The following is a 16705-nucleotide window of genomic DNA, read 5'->3' as shown; positions in this document are numbered from 1 at the left end:
TCTACTATGTGTCTTTTAATGGGAGAGTTTAGTCCATTGACATTTAAGGAGATCGACAGAGAGGGCTATTGTGCAGTTGTAGTGTGTAGGGTGTTTGTTTTTACAATCAGGAGTTTGGATTGTGTAATTAATCTCTGAGTAGATCATTTAGAATCAGTTTTGTTTGTGCAAATAATGCAAGTTTTTTTTTTGTCTGATAATGTTTTAGTCCTCCCTTCCATATGAATGAGAGTTTTGCCAGGTAGTGGACTCTAGGTTGTAATTTTCTTTTATTCAATCATTTAAATATGTATTTCCACTGTCCTCTTGCTTGAATTGTTTCAAATGGGAGATCTGATTTGATTCTTATTTTCCTTTAAGGAGCTCATCTTTCTCTTTGTTTTTTGCCATTTGGATGACTATATGTCTTGGTGTTGGTTTATTAGGGTCTATTTTATTAGGGACTCTTTACCTCCTGCATTTGCACTGGAGCCTCTTTCCAGAGGGTGTGAAAGTTTTCTGCTATTATTTCCCTCACCACTTGTTTTTCCCATTACCCTTCTGGTATTCCTACAATCCTTAGATTATTTCTTTTGTTTTTGTTCATTAAGTACCCTAACATTTTTTCTAATGCTTTACCTTTTATTTCCTTATTAGCGTCTTTGTCATTTTTGATTTGTAGTTTTTCTTGAAGTTCTTTTATGCTATTCTCCAACTGTATAATTCTGCTATTACGGCTTGCTAAGACATTTTTTATTTTATTTAATTCCATTTGTATGGATTCTCTCATCTTCTGTAAAAGCTCTTTTTGAGTTTGTTGATTTTTTCATATACATTTCTTGAACTCACTGGCTAGTGATTCCTTGATTTTCATTGCCATGGGTTTCATTGCCGCTTTTAGGTCCTCATCTATTGGGCCTGTGTGTTTTGGTGGACTTGAAAACTTGCCAGTATTTCTCTCCATATCCCTGGTTGTTAGTGTCTTCCTTAATTTACCCATATTTCTTTGCATTTGGTGGTTTGGCTTAAAGTGTACTGTCTTTAGATTTCAGCCCTCCCCTGTCACCTGTGGCGTGGGGCTGGGTCCCGTCTCTGCAATGTAGCTCTAGATGGGTATGATGGCTGTGGTCACTGAGGTTTGGCCCTACCCTCAATTCTCCTCCCTCACTTTACTTGCCCAGAAGGTATATGCCCCCTCTGCCTTGCCCAACGAAAACAAGGTTTCCCCTTCCCCTTTACCTGTCAGAAGGTGTGGTGGAGGTCTGGGCCTGGGTCAGATTCCTCCTCCCCCTTATCTGTCTGAAAATATGGTTCACCTCTGTGCACGCCTTTCCCAGCTGCAGTAATGGCAGAGTGCCATCAGTTAGACATGGTTCAATCCCTGCCTACATGTCAGATGATGTGGTTCACCTTCCTGTACGCCTGTCCCAGCTGCAGTAGTGGCAGAGTGCTGCCTGTAGGGCCTGAGTCAATTTCCCCCTCCATTACCTGTCAGATGGCATGGTTCACTGCACCTGTCCCAGATGCAGTAGTGGCAAAGCACCCATTTTGAAACTTCAGAAGGCAGCCTTTTGATAAGAGGCAATTTTTCTGCTTGGATAGTTACACTCTGTGTAGGATTTTATGCCTGTAGGTCAATCTTCTTACATATACAGAAGTTTAACAAGTGGTTGTTGGGACTGGAGAGATAATATAACTTTATACTCAGTCAACTAGGGTTCTATCCCTACCAGAGCATACAGGCCCCAAGTACTGCCATGAGTGTTCTTTGAGCACAGATTCAGGAGTAATTCCTGCCAGTACATGCCCTTCAAAGCAAAAAAAAAAAAAAAAGATGGTAATATAGATGCATGCCAGGATAATTATAAAATACCTCTCACAAACATTGGTTTCTGCAATTACCATGGCTCAGGACTTTCAATTTAAGGACATGCTTATCTGTGAAAGTGCCAAAACATAGTATTAAGAAAAATTGCTTTCTATTTATTTAATTATTTTTAATTTTTAATATATAAATCTTTATTTAAGCACCATGATTTATTTTTATTTTTAATATATAAATCTTTATTTAAACACCATGATTACAAGCATGTTTGTAGTTGGGTTTCAGTCATAAACAGAATACCCCCCTTCACCCATAGTTGTTAACAGAAAATATATAAGATATATATATTTTAATGAAGGATGTTTTAGTTAGTTTATGTCTATTCTCTTGTTACATTATCACTTGTGTTTATTTAAGGAAATAAAACTTATTTTAAGCAGAAATGTGCCAATATTATTACTTGTATTATTTGTATTACTTGTGCGTTTGTGCATGCACATGTGTACATACATACCTACTAGCTCCCTGAATATGTACGTCGTAATTCTAAAAATTGCAGATCATGGCCACCTGGGAGCAAGGGAACATGTGTTTTTTCTCATTTGGGAATAACTTTGAAAAATCTCATTATCCCCTTCTGCTTCTGTTGTGTGAACAGGTGGTTAATACATATACCCCTGGAAAGAAGATTTGGCTTGAAGGTGTGGTGACAACCTCAGCTGGAGGCACAAACAATCTATCAGATTCCTATGCTGCAGGATTCTTGTGAGTAACACTTTTGACTTTACTCCTTGAGGCTTTAAAAAACAAAGCACAGAGAAACCAGGACACTTCATATTGTGTCCTTTGCGTTCAATGTTGAAGGCAATGGGGGGGGGGAGGGTTTTGTTTCCTCTAAAAATTATTCATCCATTTGCCTTTGACTAACAAAAGAACAGGTGATCTCTCAAGCACTTAGAGATGCAGGCATTAAACAAAAATAATAGCTGTAATAAACATTATTTATTGTCTGTGTCAAAATACAGTACAGACAACATACATTTTCTCACCTAATTTTCACCTTAGTCTTGGAAAGAGTTAAGGCTAAGTCAGGCAGTTGAGGAGATAGCTCAAGTGGTAGAGCATCTGTCCTTATGTTCTATCCCTTGCACTGAATACCTTCACCTGTGCTCCTGATTTCTGCCTCTTCCACTCTAAAATGCTAAGTGTAGAACTAATTGCACTGCTTAGGGGTGACTATTAATAAAAGAAATAATAAAGTAATCATAGGAACTTTTTAAAAAAGAATAAAAAAGCATAAGCCTTGCCTTTCAGAAACTTAAAATTGGAAGAACAGAAATAGAAAATAAAGTAAAGCTTTAAAGCAGGAAATATATCATCATCATCATCATAACTTTAAATATATAGTATTTTATTACTATGGGCCAAGTACTATTTGAAGCATTTCATATGTATTCTGTCTAATAACCAGTAAAACAGATATAGTTACTTTATAATAACTCAGTGATATATATGAAATTATTAATTAGTGGCAGTGTGAACTCAATCTCAGGCTGTCTACTTCATAATTTAGCTTCTTTGCCCCTACATTACATACTATCTCTCTCTTCTTCACTTGACCATTCCCCAAAAAACTGGTGGATATTTATAGGATCTAAGTTTTTTGGAATGGCAGAGATTAAAAAGGATTTTAAGTGGGAAATGGTATTTGAATGAGGGTCGTAGAAAGCCAACTATAATTACTATCAATGTAGACTAGCACTGATGGCAGAGGGAAGAATTTCAGGTTACAGTAATATAAGAGACAGGGGCAGAAATGAGGAAATGAATGTGCCAAAAATGCTTAGTATCTGAAAGGACGCACTAAGGACTGAGGCTAGGAAGGGGGTTTTAAGTACCTTAAAATGTTTATCCTGGGGCCAGAGTGGTGGCATAATGGTAAGGCATCTGCCTTGCCTGTGCTAGCCTAGGACAGATTGCAATTCAATCCCCACGTCCCATATGGTCCTCAAGCCAGGAGCGATTTCTGAGCACATAGCCAGAAGTAACCCCTGAGCATCACTGATCATCACCAAAAAATAAAAATAAAAAAGTTAAACCTTAAAACCAAGTGGGAAAAAGTAAAGCTTTCTCAATACTCAATGGCAAACTATCTGAAGAAGACAATATCTGATGTGTATTTTGAAGTACTGATTTTGGTGACAGTATGCACAAGAGTTTGAAGAGATAGACAACAGAAAAATTATATGAATTCTACAGTAGTCATCTGGAGGATAACAAACCAAATTCATAAAGGTATCTTACTATCCTATTAGCAACATGTAACTGGAACAAATCCCTCAGATGTGGGCTGAGCAAGATCCTCCTAAGAACTGAGCTAGGTGTTTCATGCCAGAGACTGTTCCTAGCTGAAGCATCTAGATTCCTAGATGAAGCACCCTACCAAGAAATCTACTTCTTCATTGTGAAAGACTCATTAGTCTAGCAGCCTATGTAAAACGGAGCCCTGGAGGATGCGGATGAGTTTAACAAGTATTTGTTTTGTTACACATGATGGTACCTTGGATCTCCAGTCTTTGTGTCTTCAGCCCCTAACATAACTAGGACAGAGCAGTTGTTCAATGACCAAGGCATTTTTGAATGACATGGAATAAGTTGGCATTGAGTCTTTCAGAAGTACACGTTATACCTAGTTTCAGCATGAACTCTGGCACTAAGATGAAAAGCCCAATTAGCAGTACAACAGAGGCCCTCTGAAATCAGCAGAAGAATGATTTATTTAAACAATTTATTAAAGTACTCCAAGGAAGGGTCCAGCAAGTAATTCAGTTACACTATTTTTTTAGTTCCTTGAATTTATTTTTTCAACTCTTTAATAAATCTATTTTTCATGATGATTTTCTTTTTTTAAGCACTCAAAATGTTTATTGCCAGTTTATTCTCAGATTATTAGGTAATACAAAAAGACCTACCACAGTGACAATTTCTGATTTAAGTAATTATCATTTTAACTTTGCATTTAAAAGTTATATATGTCGACTGGGTAGAAAAAAAGTTATATATGTCAACTAACCAATACCTCTATAATAAAAATTTTAGAAAACTTAAGCACCATGATTACAGCATATTTGTAGTTGGGTTTCAGTCATAAACAGAATACCCCCCCTTAAACAGGGCAGCATTCCCACCACCAATACCTCCCTCTGCCACACCCCCGCCTGTATTCAAGACAGGCATTCTACTTCTCTTATTCTTTAACATTGTCATGCTAGTTGCTAGTGTAGTTATTTCCCTAACAGCGTTCACCACTCTTTGTGTGGTGAGCTTCAAATTGTGATCTGGTTTTGCCAGCCCTTCCAGCCCTTAACTCTATTGTCTCTGGACATTATTACAGTAATGTCTTTAATTTTTCTTAAAACCCATAGATGAGTGTGAGACTATTCTGTGTCTACCTCTCTCCCTCTGACTTATTTCACTCCACATAATAGATTCCATTTATATCCATGCATAGGAAAATTTCATGACTTCATCTCTCCTGACAGCTGCCAATATTCTATTGTGTGTATGAACCACAGTTTCTTTAGCCTTTCATCTGTTGAGGGGCATCTTGGTTGTTTCCAGAGTCTGGCTATTGTAAATAGCACTGCAATGAATATAGGTGTGAGGAAGGAATTTTTTTGAATTGTATTTTTGTGCTCCCAGGGGATATCTCTAGAAGTGATATAGCTGGATCACATGGTAGCTTAATTTCCAGTTTTTTGAGGAATCTCCATATTGTTTTCCATAAAGGCTGAACTAGACGGCATTCCCACCAGCAGTGAGTGAGAGTTCTTTTCTCTGCACACCCCAGCCAGCACTGATTGTTATTGTGATGTGTGCCAGTCTCTGTGGTGTGAGATGGTACCTCATTGTTTTGATTTGCATCTCCTTGATGATTAGCAATGTGGAGCATCATCAAGAATGTTATTCACCATGACCAAGTAGGTTTCATTGCAGGAATGCAAGGATGGTTTAACATCCGTAAATCAATCAACATACTACAACATATCAACAAAAAGAAAAACAAAAATATGATATGATCATATAATAGATGCATAGAAAGCATTCAATAAGTTCCAACACCCATTTTTGATAAAAAAAAAACCCTCATCAAGATGCAAATGAAAGGAACTATTCTCAATATAGTCAATGCCATCTACCACAAGCCAATGGCAAATATTATTATCAATGGAGATAAACTAAAAGCCTTTCCCCTAAAATCTGGTACAAGAAAAGGCTGCCCTCTCTCACCACTCCTATTCAACACAGTACTAGAGTACTTGCCATAGCTATTAGGCAAGGAAAAGATATCAAGGGCATCTAGATAGGAAAGGAATAAGTCAAGCTCTCACTGTTTGCAGATAACATGATAATATATTTAGAAAACCCTATAGACTCTACCAAAAAGTGCCTAGAAACAATAGATTTCTATAGAAATGGTCAGGCTACAAAATTAATACACAAAAGTCAATGGCCTTTTTATACACCAATAATGATAGGGAAGAATGGACATTAAGAAAACAACCTGGGGCCAGAGAGATAGCATGGAGGTAAGGTATTTGCCTTTCATTCAGAAGGTCATTGGTTCGAATCCCAGCATCCCATATGGTCCCCCTGAGCCTGCCAGACGCGATTTCTGAGCATAGAGCCAGGAGTAACCCCTGAGCTGCCAGATGTGACCCAAAACCCAAAACCCACCCCCCCCAAAAAAAGAAGTGGATCAAACACTCCTGAAATTAATTTGGAACAATAAACATTCACAAATAACTAAAGCAATCCTTGGGGAAAGGAATATGGGAGGCATTACTTTCCCCCAATTTTAAACTGTATTACAAAGCAATAGTTATAAAACATCATGGTATTGGAATAAAGACAGATCCTCAGATTAGTGAATTTGAGTATTCAGAGAATGTTCCCCAGACATACAACCAACTAATCTTTGGTAAAAGGGCAAGAAATACAAAATGGAGCAAGAAAAGCCTCTTCAACAAGTGGTGTTGGCACATCTGGTTAGCGACTTGCAAAAAAAGCAAACTCAGATCCCCATCTAACACCATGCACAAAGATCAAATCCAAATGGATTAAAGACCTTGATATCAGGCCTGAAACCATAAGGTAAAAACACTATATAAGGTAAAACATAAGGTAAAACACTATCTGACATTGAGACTAAAGGCATCGTCAAGGAGGAAACAGCACTCTCTAAACAAGTGGAAGCAGAAATAAGCAGATGGGACTATATTAGGCTGAGAAGCTTCTGCACCTCAGTTAAACTATTTTTATGAGCATTCTTCCCTATAGCAATTGAGAAATATCATATGCCTCTCTCAGAGGAAACTAGATAAACCTGTCTTCTCATGGGTACCAACCAAATATTTGTAGGTCTCTACAGTCACTTTGAAGAAATAGAGCTAATAGTTATTTTGATGTTTTTAGTTGTAGTTCAGACATTCAGTAAGTTTAGTTAACAGATGAAATGAAAACTAGCACATTCTGTTCCATGTTTTTCTTATTCCCTTATGATCCCTGTGATCGCAGTCCTTTAGTAATGTGCTGTTTGAGCTCAGCTCTCCAAGGGACATGAATTGTCTCTTGGAATAAAAATGAAAGCATTCTAGGACAAATTGCAAAAGGTAAACAAATTTCAAAAGAAGTCTTTTTAAAGCCATTTTTATAGTGGTAAAACTCAGAGCTTGTTAGCATATAAACACATGCCTGTATGAATCAAAAATTAGTATTAAAGGATAGTTTCCCTAACTATAGTTTTGAGACATTTTCATACATTGATAAAACTTTGACATTCTGTAGTCTGACATTAAGTAGACATAATGTCTGCTATGCTAAAAATTTTGTGGAATGGGAAATAATAGATGAAGTGTCATCCTTGGTTGCATACCCCAAGAGTCTTACCACCTTTCTTTAGTGTAGCATAAAAGGAGCCACCATGGTAACACCTTTATTTCTCTCAGCAGGGAGCTTGTTATTAGAGGAGAAAGATTAATATAACTTCACTGCTCACCTTTTTATTCCAAATATAAATGGGGATACAGATATTCTGGCTAGAGTAATTTTTGAATGCAGATATATTTAGAAATTTGCAGTTTCTTACCCATCACTTTAGACAGACCAGATCAGGGGTCTCAAACTCGCGGCCCGCGGGCCGTTTGCAGCCCTCCATACAACATTTTTTGGCCTGCAGCCAGCCTTCAAATATTGCAGTATTTGCGATTATTCGCTTACTGAATAATTGCAATAAAAATCGCGTTAGTAAGAAAAAAATCGCATTAAACATTCGCATATCCCGAGCAGTTTCATCTGGGGTATGCAAATGTTTAATGCGATTTTTTGCGATTTTTTTTCTTACTAATGCGATTTTTCATTGCGAATATTCGGTAAATGAAATCCCTTATGCTGCCCTGCCTCACCCTGACTTTGCCTCCTGCGGCCCTCAGGTAAATTGAGTTTGAGACTCCTAGACTAGATACTACCAATTTACCATGGCCAAATGAAAGGAATTTGCTAATTAATGTTCATGTTTGGAGCATATATTATTTGTAGGTCACTGTGTTAGGTTCTGTAAAGATCACAAATAGGAATTTGACAAAGTTCCTGTAAATGTTAATGTACAGAGATTTATAAACCCAATGCTTTATAAATGATTTGCATGAATGAGTTAATAGCCACACAGCATTTTTCTATGTATTCTCAATGCCAAGATTTGACATTTACAGCTGATTAATTTTGTTTTATTAATAATAAATTAATAAACATATTGATCCTTTTGCCTACAACAATACCATCATACAGTCTTATGATGTGTGCAGATACTACTAAATGCAGGGATTCAAATATATGTGATAACATGTCTTCTGTTATTTTATTTATTCAATAGCACAGGACAGAAAGGTTGTTTAGGTATACTTTTCAATACTTCTGCAATATAGACCCTATTGCATTGCTACTACTTCAACAGGGAAAAACACTTGGAGGTAAGAGGCTGAAGTTCAGAATTCAAGATATTTATACTAATTATAAGTAACCAAAGGAAAAATATAAATATAATTAATTGTTTTCCTAATTTCACACAACTGCTAAATTAACAAAAATAATCAAAATAAGTAGCTTGTGATATTCTAAAAGTAATTTCAGTACCTTGGGTCAAAATGCCTCGCTTTGCTGTTTTACTGTCAGGGCTTCTTTTTGACTAAAAACTTTGATTTTTGTGTTACTATTTCATTTGTTTTATTTTAACTTTCTAATTACCTGTAAATATTCATTATTTTCCTATGCAATGAAATATGGTTGTAAATGTAAAATATTTTAAAACAATATATACATCCATAATATAAAATATTTATTGCAATAGGAAAAAACTTAATTTTACAAGTCACTATTTTGGGGCTTCATATGGCTTTAGGTATCAGGAATCATAACTATGCATTGTTTTCCCCTTGTATTGGATGATGTTTCTGAAAACTCTTGGAATCTAACTATACCCAGGTAAAATGTCTGTATCATAGAGTATTGCATATCTACAGTGTAATGACTGGTTTGGTGAATAAAAATTGCAACCTCTAATTCTGAATAAATTCATAGTCAATTGGTGAGGGCAAAAAAAAGTAAGTAATTATGTCACAGGCTAGCAGAGAGTATGAATAAGAATTCTGGGGAAGTACAGGGGAAGGAGGTACTTCTCTTGCCTGGGGCAGTAGGGTTTAAAAAGAGATGACATTTGACATAAGATGAACAGATTAAAAGAAATTTACAAGATGAGCTAGCTGGATTATAGGAAGCACTACTCAGCATATATAAAAATGCAATTAACTATGATAAATTTTGGTATGTTTGGGTAGCCAAGAGTATTCTTATTTCACCTTGAGACCAAGAAATGGAGTATAGAATGAAACAGGAAGGGAGAAGAGGTGATGGAATTGCCAGATATATGCCCAGAAAAGACTGAAGTGCTTTGTCTCTGACACTGATAGAACTGAATATCTAAATCATATTTCTTACACACATATTATTATAATTAGGGATTTCCTAAATTCCAAAAGTAGAAATATATAGGATATGGAAAAATGAATCCATGAATTCTAAGTAAATAATGATGAGAGATTAATTAGTAATGAGTGTTGGAAGTAGTTTTGAAAGCAGTGTTTGAAGGATAGCTTGCTCTGGGAAGTAAGTATAGTACTTGGCATAGTATGGGTTTGTAATAAATGTGAGCAATGCAGTGCCTCCACGGCAACATGTTTCCGGTGGCAGCATGCTCAAATCCCTGCACTATTCATTATGGTGCCAATAGAAAGTATTATTACCTCTACTGTTAACCGTGATGTGTGAGGGATGCAAATCTCAGGAATATTCTCCCCCCCCCACAGGAATGTTCTTGCAGAAGTTATAGGGGTATATTGAGTATAGTGGTTATCGTCATGTGAGAGATACATGCACAGTATTAGAGAGCAAGTAGGGGAGTTTGAGGTATGGAAAGTAAAGTTCACATGCTCTTGTGGTTTGGATGTTCTGTGACTTCAGGTTTACAAGTAATTAAAGTTTTATTTATTGGTATTAGAGGAATAAAAGATAACTTACTAGTAAGTAACATGCTATTGTATAACCAAGAGCAATTCATTGTATTCCCCTGGAACTCTGTTTCTTTTTCTATAAAACAAAGAGGTTGAATTTGATAATCCCTAAAATCTCTTTCAGCTGTGTACAATGTGTAAGTAATTTTTAAATTGCTAAGTAAATTTCTGAGGAGAATTGGGATATTTGTGTAAATTTTGGCCAATATCTAAAGAGCTTGCTATATGCTGTTTTTTAAAAGTGTATTGATGTAGCTTCTTACCCTTCTCTTTAGATGGTTGAACACATTAGGAATGCTGGCCAGTCAAGGCATCGATGTAGTGATCCGGCATTCATTTTTTGACCATGGATACAATCATCTTGTGGACCAGAACTTTAACCCCTTGCCAGTAAGTGTGGACAAAGATTCCCAACTCCTTTTCTGTTGATGGTGTCTTATTCCATTCTGGGAGAATTTTTCTCCTCCTTCTCTTACTATTTAGTTTTATAGACAGAACAATCCTTGACCCATTTTACAGACTTTGTTTTTACATAATCACAAATATGTATATACATATACACATTTGCATATTATATATCTATTTTATACTGTTATTTTAACCAACCTTGTGCAGTTGAGATTCCACATCTACTTGTGGCCTGTTTGAAGTCAGCCTGAGTGAATTTTTCCAGATTGTTTTCTTTTAATGCTAATAGGAGACATTAGTTAACGTCAGTTGCAGCATGTTGAAAGCAGATGGGAGAGTGTTGGGGAAGATGGAATACAGTAGGAATACAGTACCCATCTCTTAGAGAGTGGCTACAATTAGACTTGATTTCGATGTAAACACAGAATGTCTGCACAGACATTTGCCCAGAGCACTGTCTTCTTCTAGGAAAGCAGTGGGATAGAATATTAAAGAAGAGCATCATAATCAGATTTTAACTTAATCTACTCTCCTATGACTGTACTGACTGATCAAAGAAATCCTCTTAGTATGGAAAAGCTGCAGTTATCAGAAACAGTAAATGGGTTATCCTTTCACAGGCATCACATTCATGGGAAAGGATCAGACTCTTCTCATTAACTCAGAAAATGTCAAAGCTGGGATTTCCCTTGGAGATGATCTAGTTACACTTGTATGATGGGGAGACAGATAGTTGGTATGAAAGATATAAAGCCAGTCTTATGCATAGCCTGTCTCTGAGCCCTGATCCAATGTTCTTCCTATGAAATCACCTCTTCATCATAGTAAACAAGTCACCTGGAATCTATAAACACTCCTCCATTCGTTTGCTCCTTTCCTTTGCTCCTTTCCTCTGCCTATCACTATCTGATCTTATCCTGCAGAAGCCTCTGAGTCATGAAAGTTCTAAGCCCAGAACACAGAACAGAAAACAGAAAACACTTGGTATCCTTAGCATCATTTCCATGCTCAGAAGACTCCTTCTAGGTTAGACTACTAAGTAATTTTTATATCACTGGTTATATAGAATTCTAGGTAAGTCACATAGACTAAGTTGGCACTGTTGCTTATATTCACAAGTGTAGCATATGGACAGCTGGAGAGCACATCTTATGTTTGAAATCATTGTGTTTCTTTTTGTCTTGACTTTATAAAGTTTCAGATATAAATAACAACCAGGAACACATATTCGAAATATACAAATGAAATCAATATAATAAAAATAATTAGTGACTATCAGGCTGCATAGAGAAAACTAGTAATAGATAAATGAATAAGCAAAAAAACTAACACAGTCATAGAGGTTTCTTTAGAGTATACGTGCAAGATACCTTTGAGAATCTGGCATTTCTGCTAAGGGCCCAATGAGAAGAGCCAGTCATACAAATACTGAATTGCTTTCAGGCAAGAGAATTCCAAGGTGTGAACAGACTTGGTTTGTTTAAGGAAATACAAAAACCAAAGTGTTGATGCCAGACTGGGGTGGCAGACAGAGGCAACATGAGGTGGCCTAGGTCAGACTGAAAGGGTTTAGTAAGCTAAAAGGAATTTAACTTTTATTGTTGGTAATATGAAAAGTTATTGAAATACTTTATGAAGAAATCTAACATTAACTAATGCACAATTTAAAAGATAGTTCTATAATTAGTAATTAAATACTAGATAAAATTTAAATAATAGCATAATAATTAACAAATGTATATGGTTTAATGTATAGTTCATCAATAGTTCCCCAGAACTCTCCATTTTCTGTCTTCCCTTTGTCTTTTTTCTTCTTTCCTTCATTCACTTAGATATCATTCATTCCTTTTGATCATGGACTATATGCAGATCACTTTTCCTTGACATTGGCCTCTGTGAACTAAAGCATCCTGAGAATTAAAAAAATTCAAATGTAACTAAGAGACAAGCCCTTTGTCATAATGACCGGCACTCTGAACAGAGCCTGGAAAGAGTCTCTTTAAACAAACTACTTATGTGTCTTTTGCTGAAAAGAAACTAGAGTTCTCTAAAGTGATTTCCCAATGTCAGTCATATACAGGTAATATATAGGCACTCTCAGTTTTGTAGTTCTAAATTCAATTTTCTTTTCTCTGTGTCAAGTTATATCTTGAGATACTTTTTTTGGTGTCTGTACTGTGGTCTGAGGGTAGCATTTACTTTGAAAGTAAGTCCATAATGGAACAGACATCATGAGGAATTGAAGTGAAGAAAATGCAGGCTAAGAAAAAAAGAAGGCTTGTGACTGATAGATAGTTAGATAACTCTAACTCCTGAATTGGATCAGCATGGATTGTACATCAGCAATCTGTTGTCCCTTTGCATGGCCATGTGTAGGTTCTTATGGGGTTTTTTTGTTCCCAAAGCAGTGCAATAGATAATTCCTTTAAAAACAAAGGCACAAGAGCTTCAGCCTATAGGCTACGTAGCTCACAATTCAGAAGAAACTAAACTAAAGTTCCATTCAGAAACAAATGCTCAACTGGACTGGCCTGCAGATTTCTGGGAACACAAAGCTCTTTTAGAGAAGCCATGTGTAAAAGCACTTAAAAAGGTAGCAGACCTTTCTTTGCGCTTGTAAATTCTACACCTTATAAGTGGAGATCTTGGCAGTTGAGAGTGTATGTCCTGAGTCTCCCTGGAAAGAATTTACAAGGCTAGAGCAGGGCACCAATGTGGCCGTCTCTTTAGCAGGCCCTTGGAATGTGTACTGGGAGAGATCAGAGAATCACATTTTCGTTGCCACCTCAGAAAGAGTGCAGTACTACTGGCAATAAAAACCTGCAAATTTACACTGTGAGTAAATCTTACAGAGAATTTGAGGAGAGTTAAAGAGATTGATGAGTTGTATTTTAATGGCCTCAAAATGTTTATTGTTTTCTATTTTAATTCCTTTAATCCAGCTTCATATATTTCAGGGACAGAACAGATTTTTGTTAGTAAATGTGGGGTTTTTTTGGTTCGTCTAGGGATAAATTCAGAAGTTCAATCTTGGCCTCATCAGTGCTTCCTCAGTTCATATCAACTCTTACCTTTCTCATCTACCACGTCAATTCTGGCTCTGTTTGTAGGCATCTAGTCTAGTCTGACAAGGCCATTCCAATCTAAGGTAAGAGAGAATGCAAGGGTGGCCCTTTTAAAAAGAAACTTTTCTTCAGAACAAATTCATTTCAGAACAAATCCTTTTCAGATGTCCCACGATCTTTATCGTTGTTCCTCTTGAAAAGTACCAACCCTCCTACTGTTGTGAGATTTTCCTTCTCCTGGGAAGAGGAGAACATTTAGTTCAGCCGTGCTTCATCACCCTCCGCCCACCCTGTCCTCTGGCCCCCCTGCCATTGGGAAAGAGAGGATATATGAGTCTCCACAGTTAGTCAGCCAGTCCTGAGCTCCCCTGGGAGCGAGGGATGTTTGTGCTGAAGAGCTCACAGAGTGGACATAGTCCAGACCCCACCAGCCGTGGGCATTTCTCCTAAGAAAGGGTTTTGGAATTTTAGCTTGCTGCTTTTTTTTTTTTTTATGAGCTTGATTTACAGAGCTTTCAGGGAAAGGAATGGTGATTTACTAGACAACATCTTCTCAACTCCCACGCCAGCCTCACAAATAATTCAATTCAAAAAACACTGACACTTCAAATGTGTCTGGCTCTATTCTAGGTATTCTGGGGACATCTAGATAAATAAGGTATGGTTTCTTCATTTATAGAGTGAACAGTCTGGTATGTGTTTGGGGCAGATAACAATTGAATCTTTTATTTAGAGTAAAACAGAACACTTGTTCACATTGGATTACCTTTTCTGTGCTGGGCATAGGGGTGGGGATATTTATATTTGCTCTCAGCATCCCTTTCTGCCAGCTGTCTATGCTGAACTTATAAACACTAGGTTTGGCCTAATCTCCACTCACGGAACATTTATTGTGTACACTGTTCTGGGATACAGTCCACAGTCATCTACTGGAATACAGCTCACCAGGAGGGGATTAGATCCATGGTTGTGGTTCCTATAATAACTTGCTCAGTGGCAACCTACCATTGTTTTCATATGATTTAACTATTGGAAAGAAACTTTAAATTCTAGTAATGTCTGCCTATCTCTGTGGGTTAACCTGTTGGAGGACTGAGGTCTGAGGTACCTACCCTGTTCCTATTTCCCTATTTAATGATACATAGTGCCCCTTGCAACTGCCAGTCATGATATAGACACAGAATTCACTTCAATCTATCCCTGTGGAGAACGTCCAATTACAAATCCACAATTCATTGATGCAGGATTGATGCACAGTTTCTTCTAGCCAGAACATCACCTAATTAGGAGGCGGTATAGGGAAACACAGCAGGAGCCTCAGACTACAAGATCTATGTGTTCTAGTCCTCATTGTGCCATTAATTAAAGTCTGTCTTTTGAACCTCAGTTTCCTCTTTACTTAAATTTTAATAAGAAACGTATTCCATTTCTACCTCCAAAAATTGTTGTTAAAATTCTTCAGAAATTTGAGTAGGACAGAGGGATTCCAATTCTGCAGGTATACCTGCACATAGGAAATTATTAGAAGGGATAACATATAAGAGTTAATAATAGTTTGCTTTGGTTTCTGGGATCTTCTTTGTAAAACTGTTATTGTCAAAACAAACAAACAAACAAAAACCCTGCTATTGTCATTGTTGCCTTTAGAATCTGGGGAGAGAAGACTATTATTGGAAAAGAAATGGTTATTTTGAAAGCTTTGGGTTCTATAAGTAGCTCAGCTAATATATTATTCCAGTTTGATTCAATTATCACTTGAGCAAACAGAAGAGAAAGAGAAGCCAGCCTCCTAGGGTGGGTGTAGGCACTGAGAAGTCTTTCTGGAGGAGAAATGCATGTACTGCATCTTGGAGGTAAAGAACAGATGATCCCTAGGAAGAAAAGTTCTGGGGAAGTTTTTCCAATCCAAAACAACAGTGTGTGCAGAGGGACAGAGGGGGTTGTGTTCCAGAGCCATGGTGGGTGAATTATGAAAAATTACTTAGGGAAGCCTTTAATGTTCAGTGGCCACACAGGGTGTGTGAAATCAGAGTTTCCAAGCTATAGATTTGGAAGTGGTGGGGGGGGGGGGGGGGAAGACATGAAACTCGGCCAACCCAGCCTGCAGCCTGGTTCTTGGGCTGGCTTCCTTTTTCTTTGCTTTCCCGTGGGAGCCATCAGGAAGATGAAAGCAACAGAGTGTACCTGTTTAAGGGTAGCTGTGATGTGAAATCCTATCCTGTCATTCGAGGCCCCGACAAAGACTTCTCCATGTGGAGACTTCCTTTGTGGGAAGCTTCAGCTGCTGAGAGAAGATGTCCCCAGCTGTGGGATCAATTAGTGGGTCCCAGACTGGCTGCAGGGTTGAGGTCGAGGTGCCTGGGCTGCATGCCCACTGGGCATGACTTTCTTTCTCTTCCTCAGCCCTAACATCCCATCTTCTCAGATCATTGCTTATACCTGCTCTGTGTCACTAGGCTGGCAGCTCTTAGCTCTTCATGCTTTTATATAGAAATTCCTCACCCTTTGCTTGTTTATTAGCTGGAATGGAGGGTATAGGGTTGGGTGACACAGACTAGGTGACTGCTCCTACTCCCTCAGGGAGTAGAAAGAGCTCTGCTCTACTCTGTGGTTGAAAGCAGGAAGTGCAGGCTCCAACTATGTATGGCACCATCATTTTCAAGCAACAGTTTTCACTTCCTTCTCTGTATAGTGGTGCTGGAGTAGGGAGTGGGCAATATTGTAATGTAGCACTGGAAAATATTGTCTTTGAAGTCATTCTTACCTGAGTTCCCAATGCAGCTCTACTGTCTAATAGTTTTAGG

General features: G+C 37.6%; 1 protein-coding gene across 3 annotated transcripts in view; it reads left to right on the top strand.

The window, feature by feature from the left end:
- The window catches only part of HPSE2 (heparanase 2 (inactive)), a 722966-nt gene that overhangs the window by 584118 nt on the left and 122143 nt on the right, over nucleotides 1-16705 (top strand). For all 3 annotated transcript variants that reach the window (XM_049790877.1, XM_049790876.1, XM_049790875.1), the window contains 2 exons: nucleotides 2463-2569; nucleotides 10704-10818. In XM_049790877.1, coding sequence (XP_049646834.1) covers nucleotides 2463-2569; nucleotides 10704-10818 — 222 coding nt within the window. The remainder of the gene's footprint in view (nucleotides 1-2462; nucleotides 2570-10703; nucleotides 10819-16705) is intronic.

This window comes from Suncus etruscus, chromosome 17, assembly GCF_024139225.1.
Source record: "Suncus etruscus isolate mSunEtr1 chromosome 17, mSunEtr1.pri.cur, whole genome shotgun sequence".
NCBI classification, from domain to species: domain Eukaryota; kingdom Metazoa; phylum Chordata; class Mammalia; order Eulipotyphla; family Soricidae; genus Suncus; species Suncus etruscus.
Note: the sequence above shows the minus strand (reverse complement) of the source record. Positions and strands in the feature narration are given on the sequence as shown.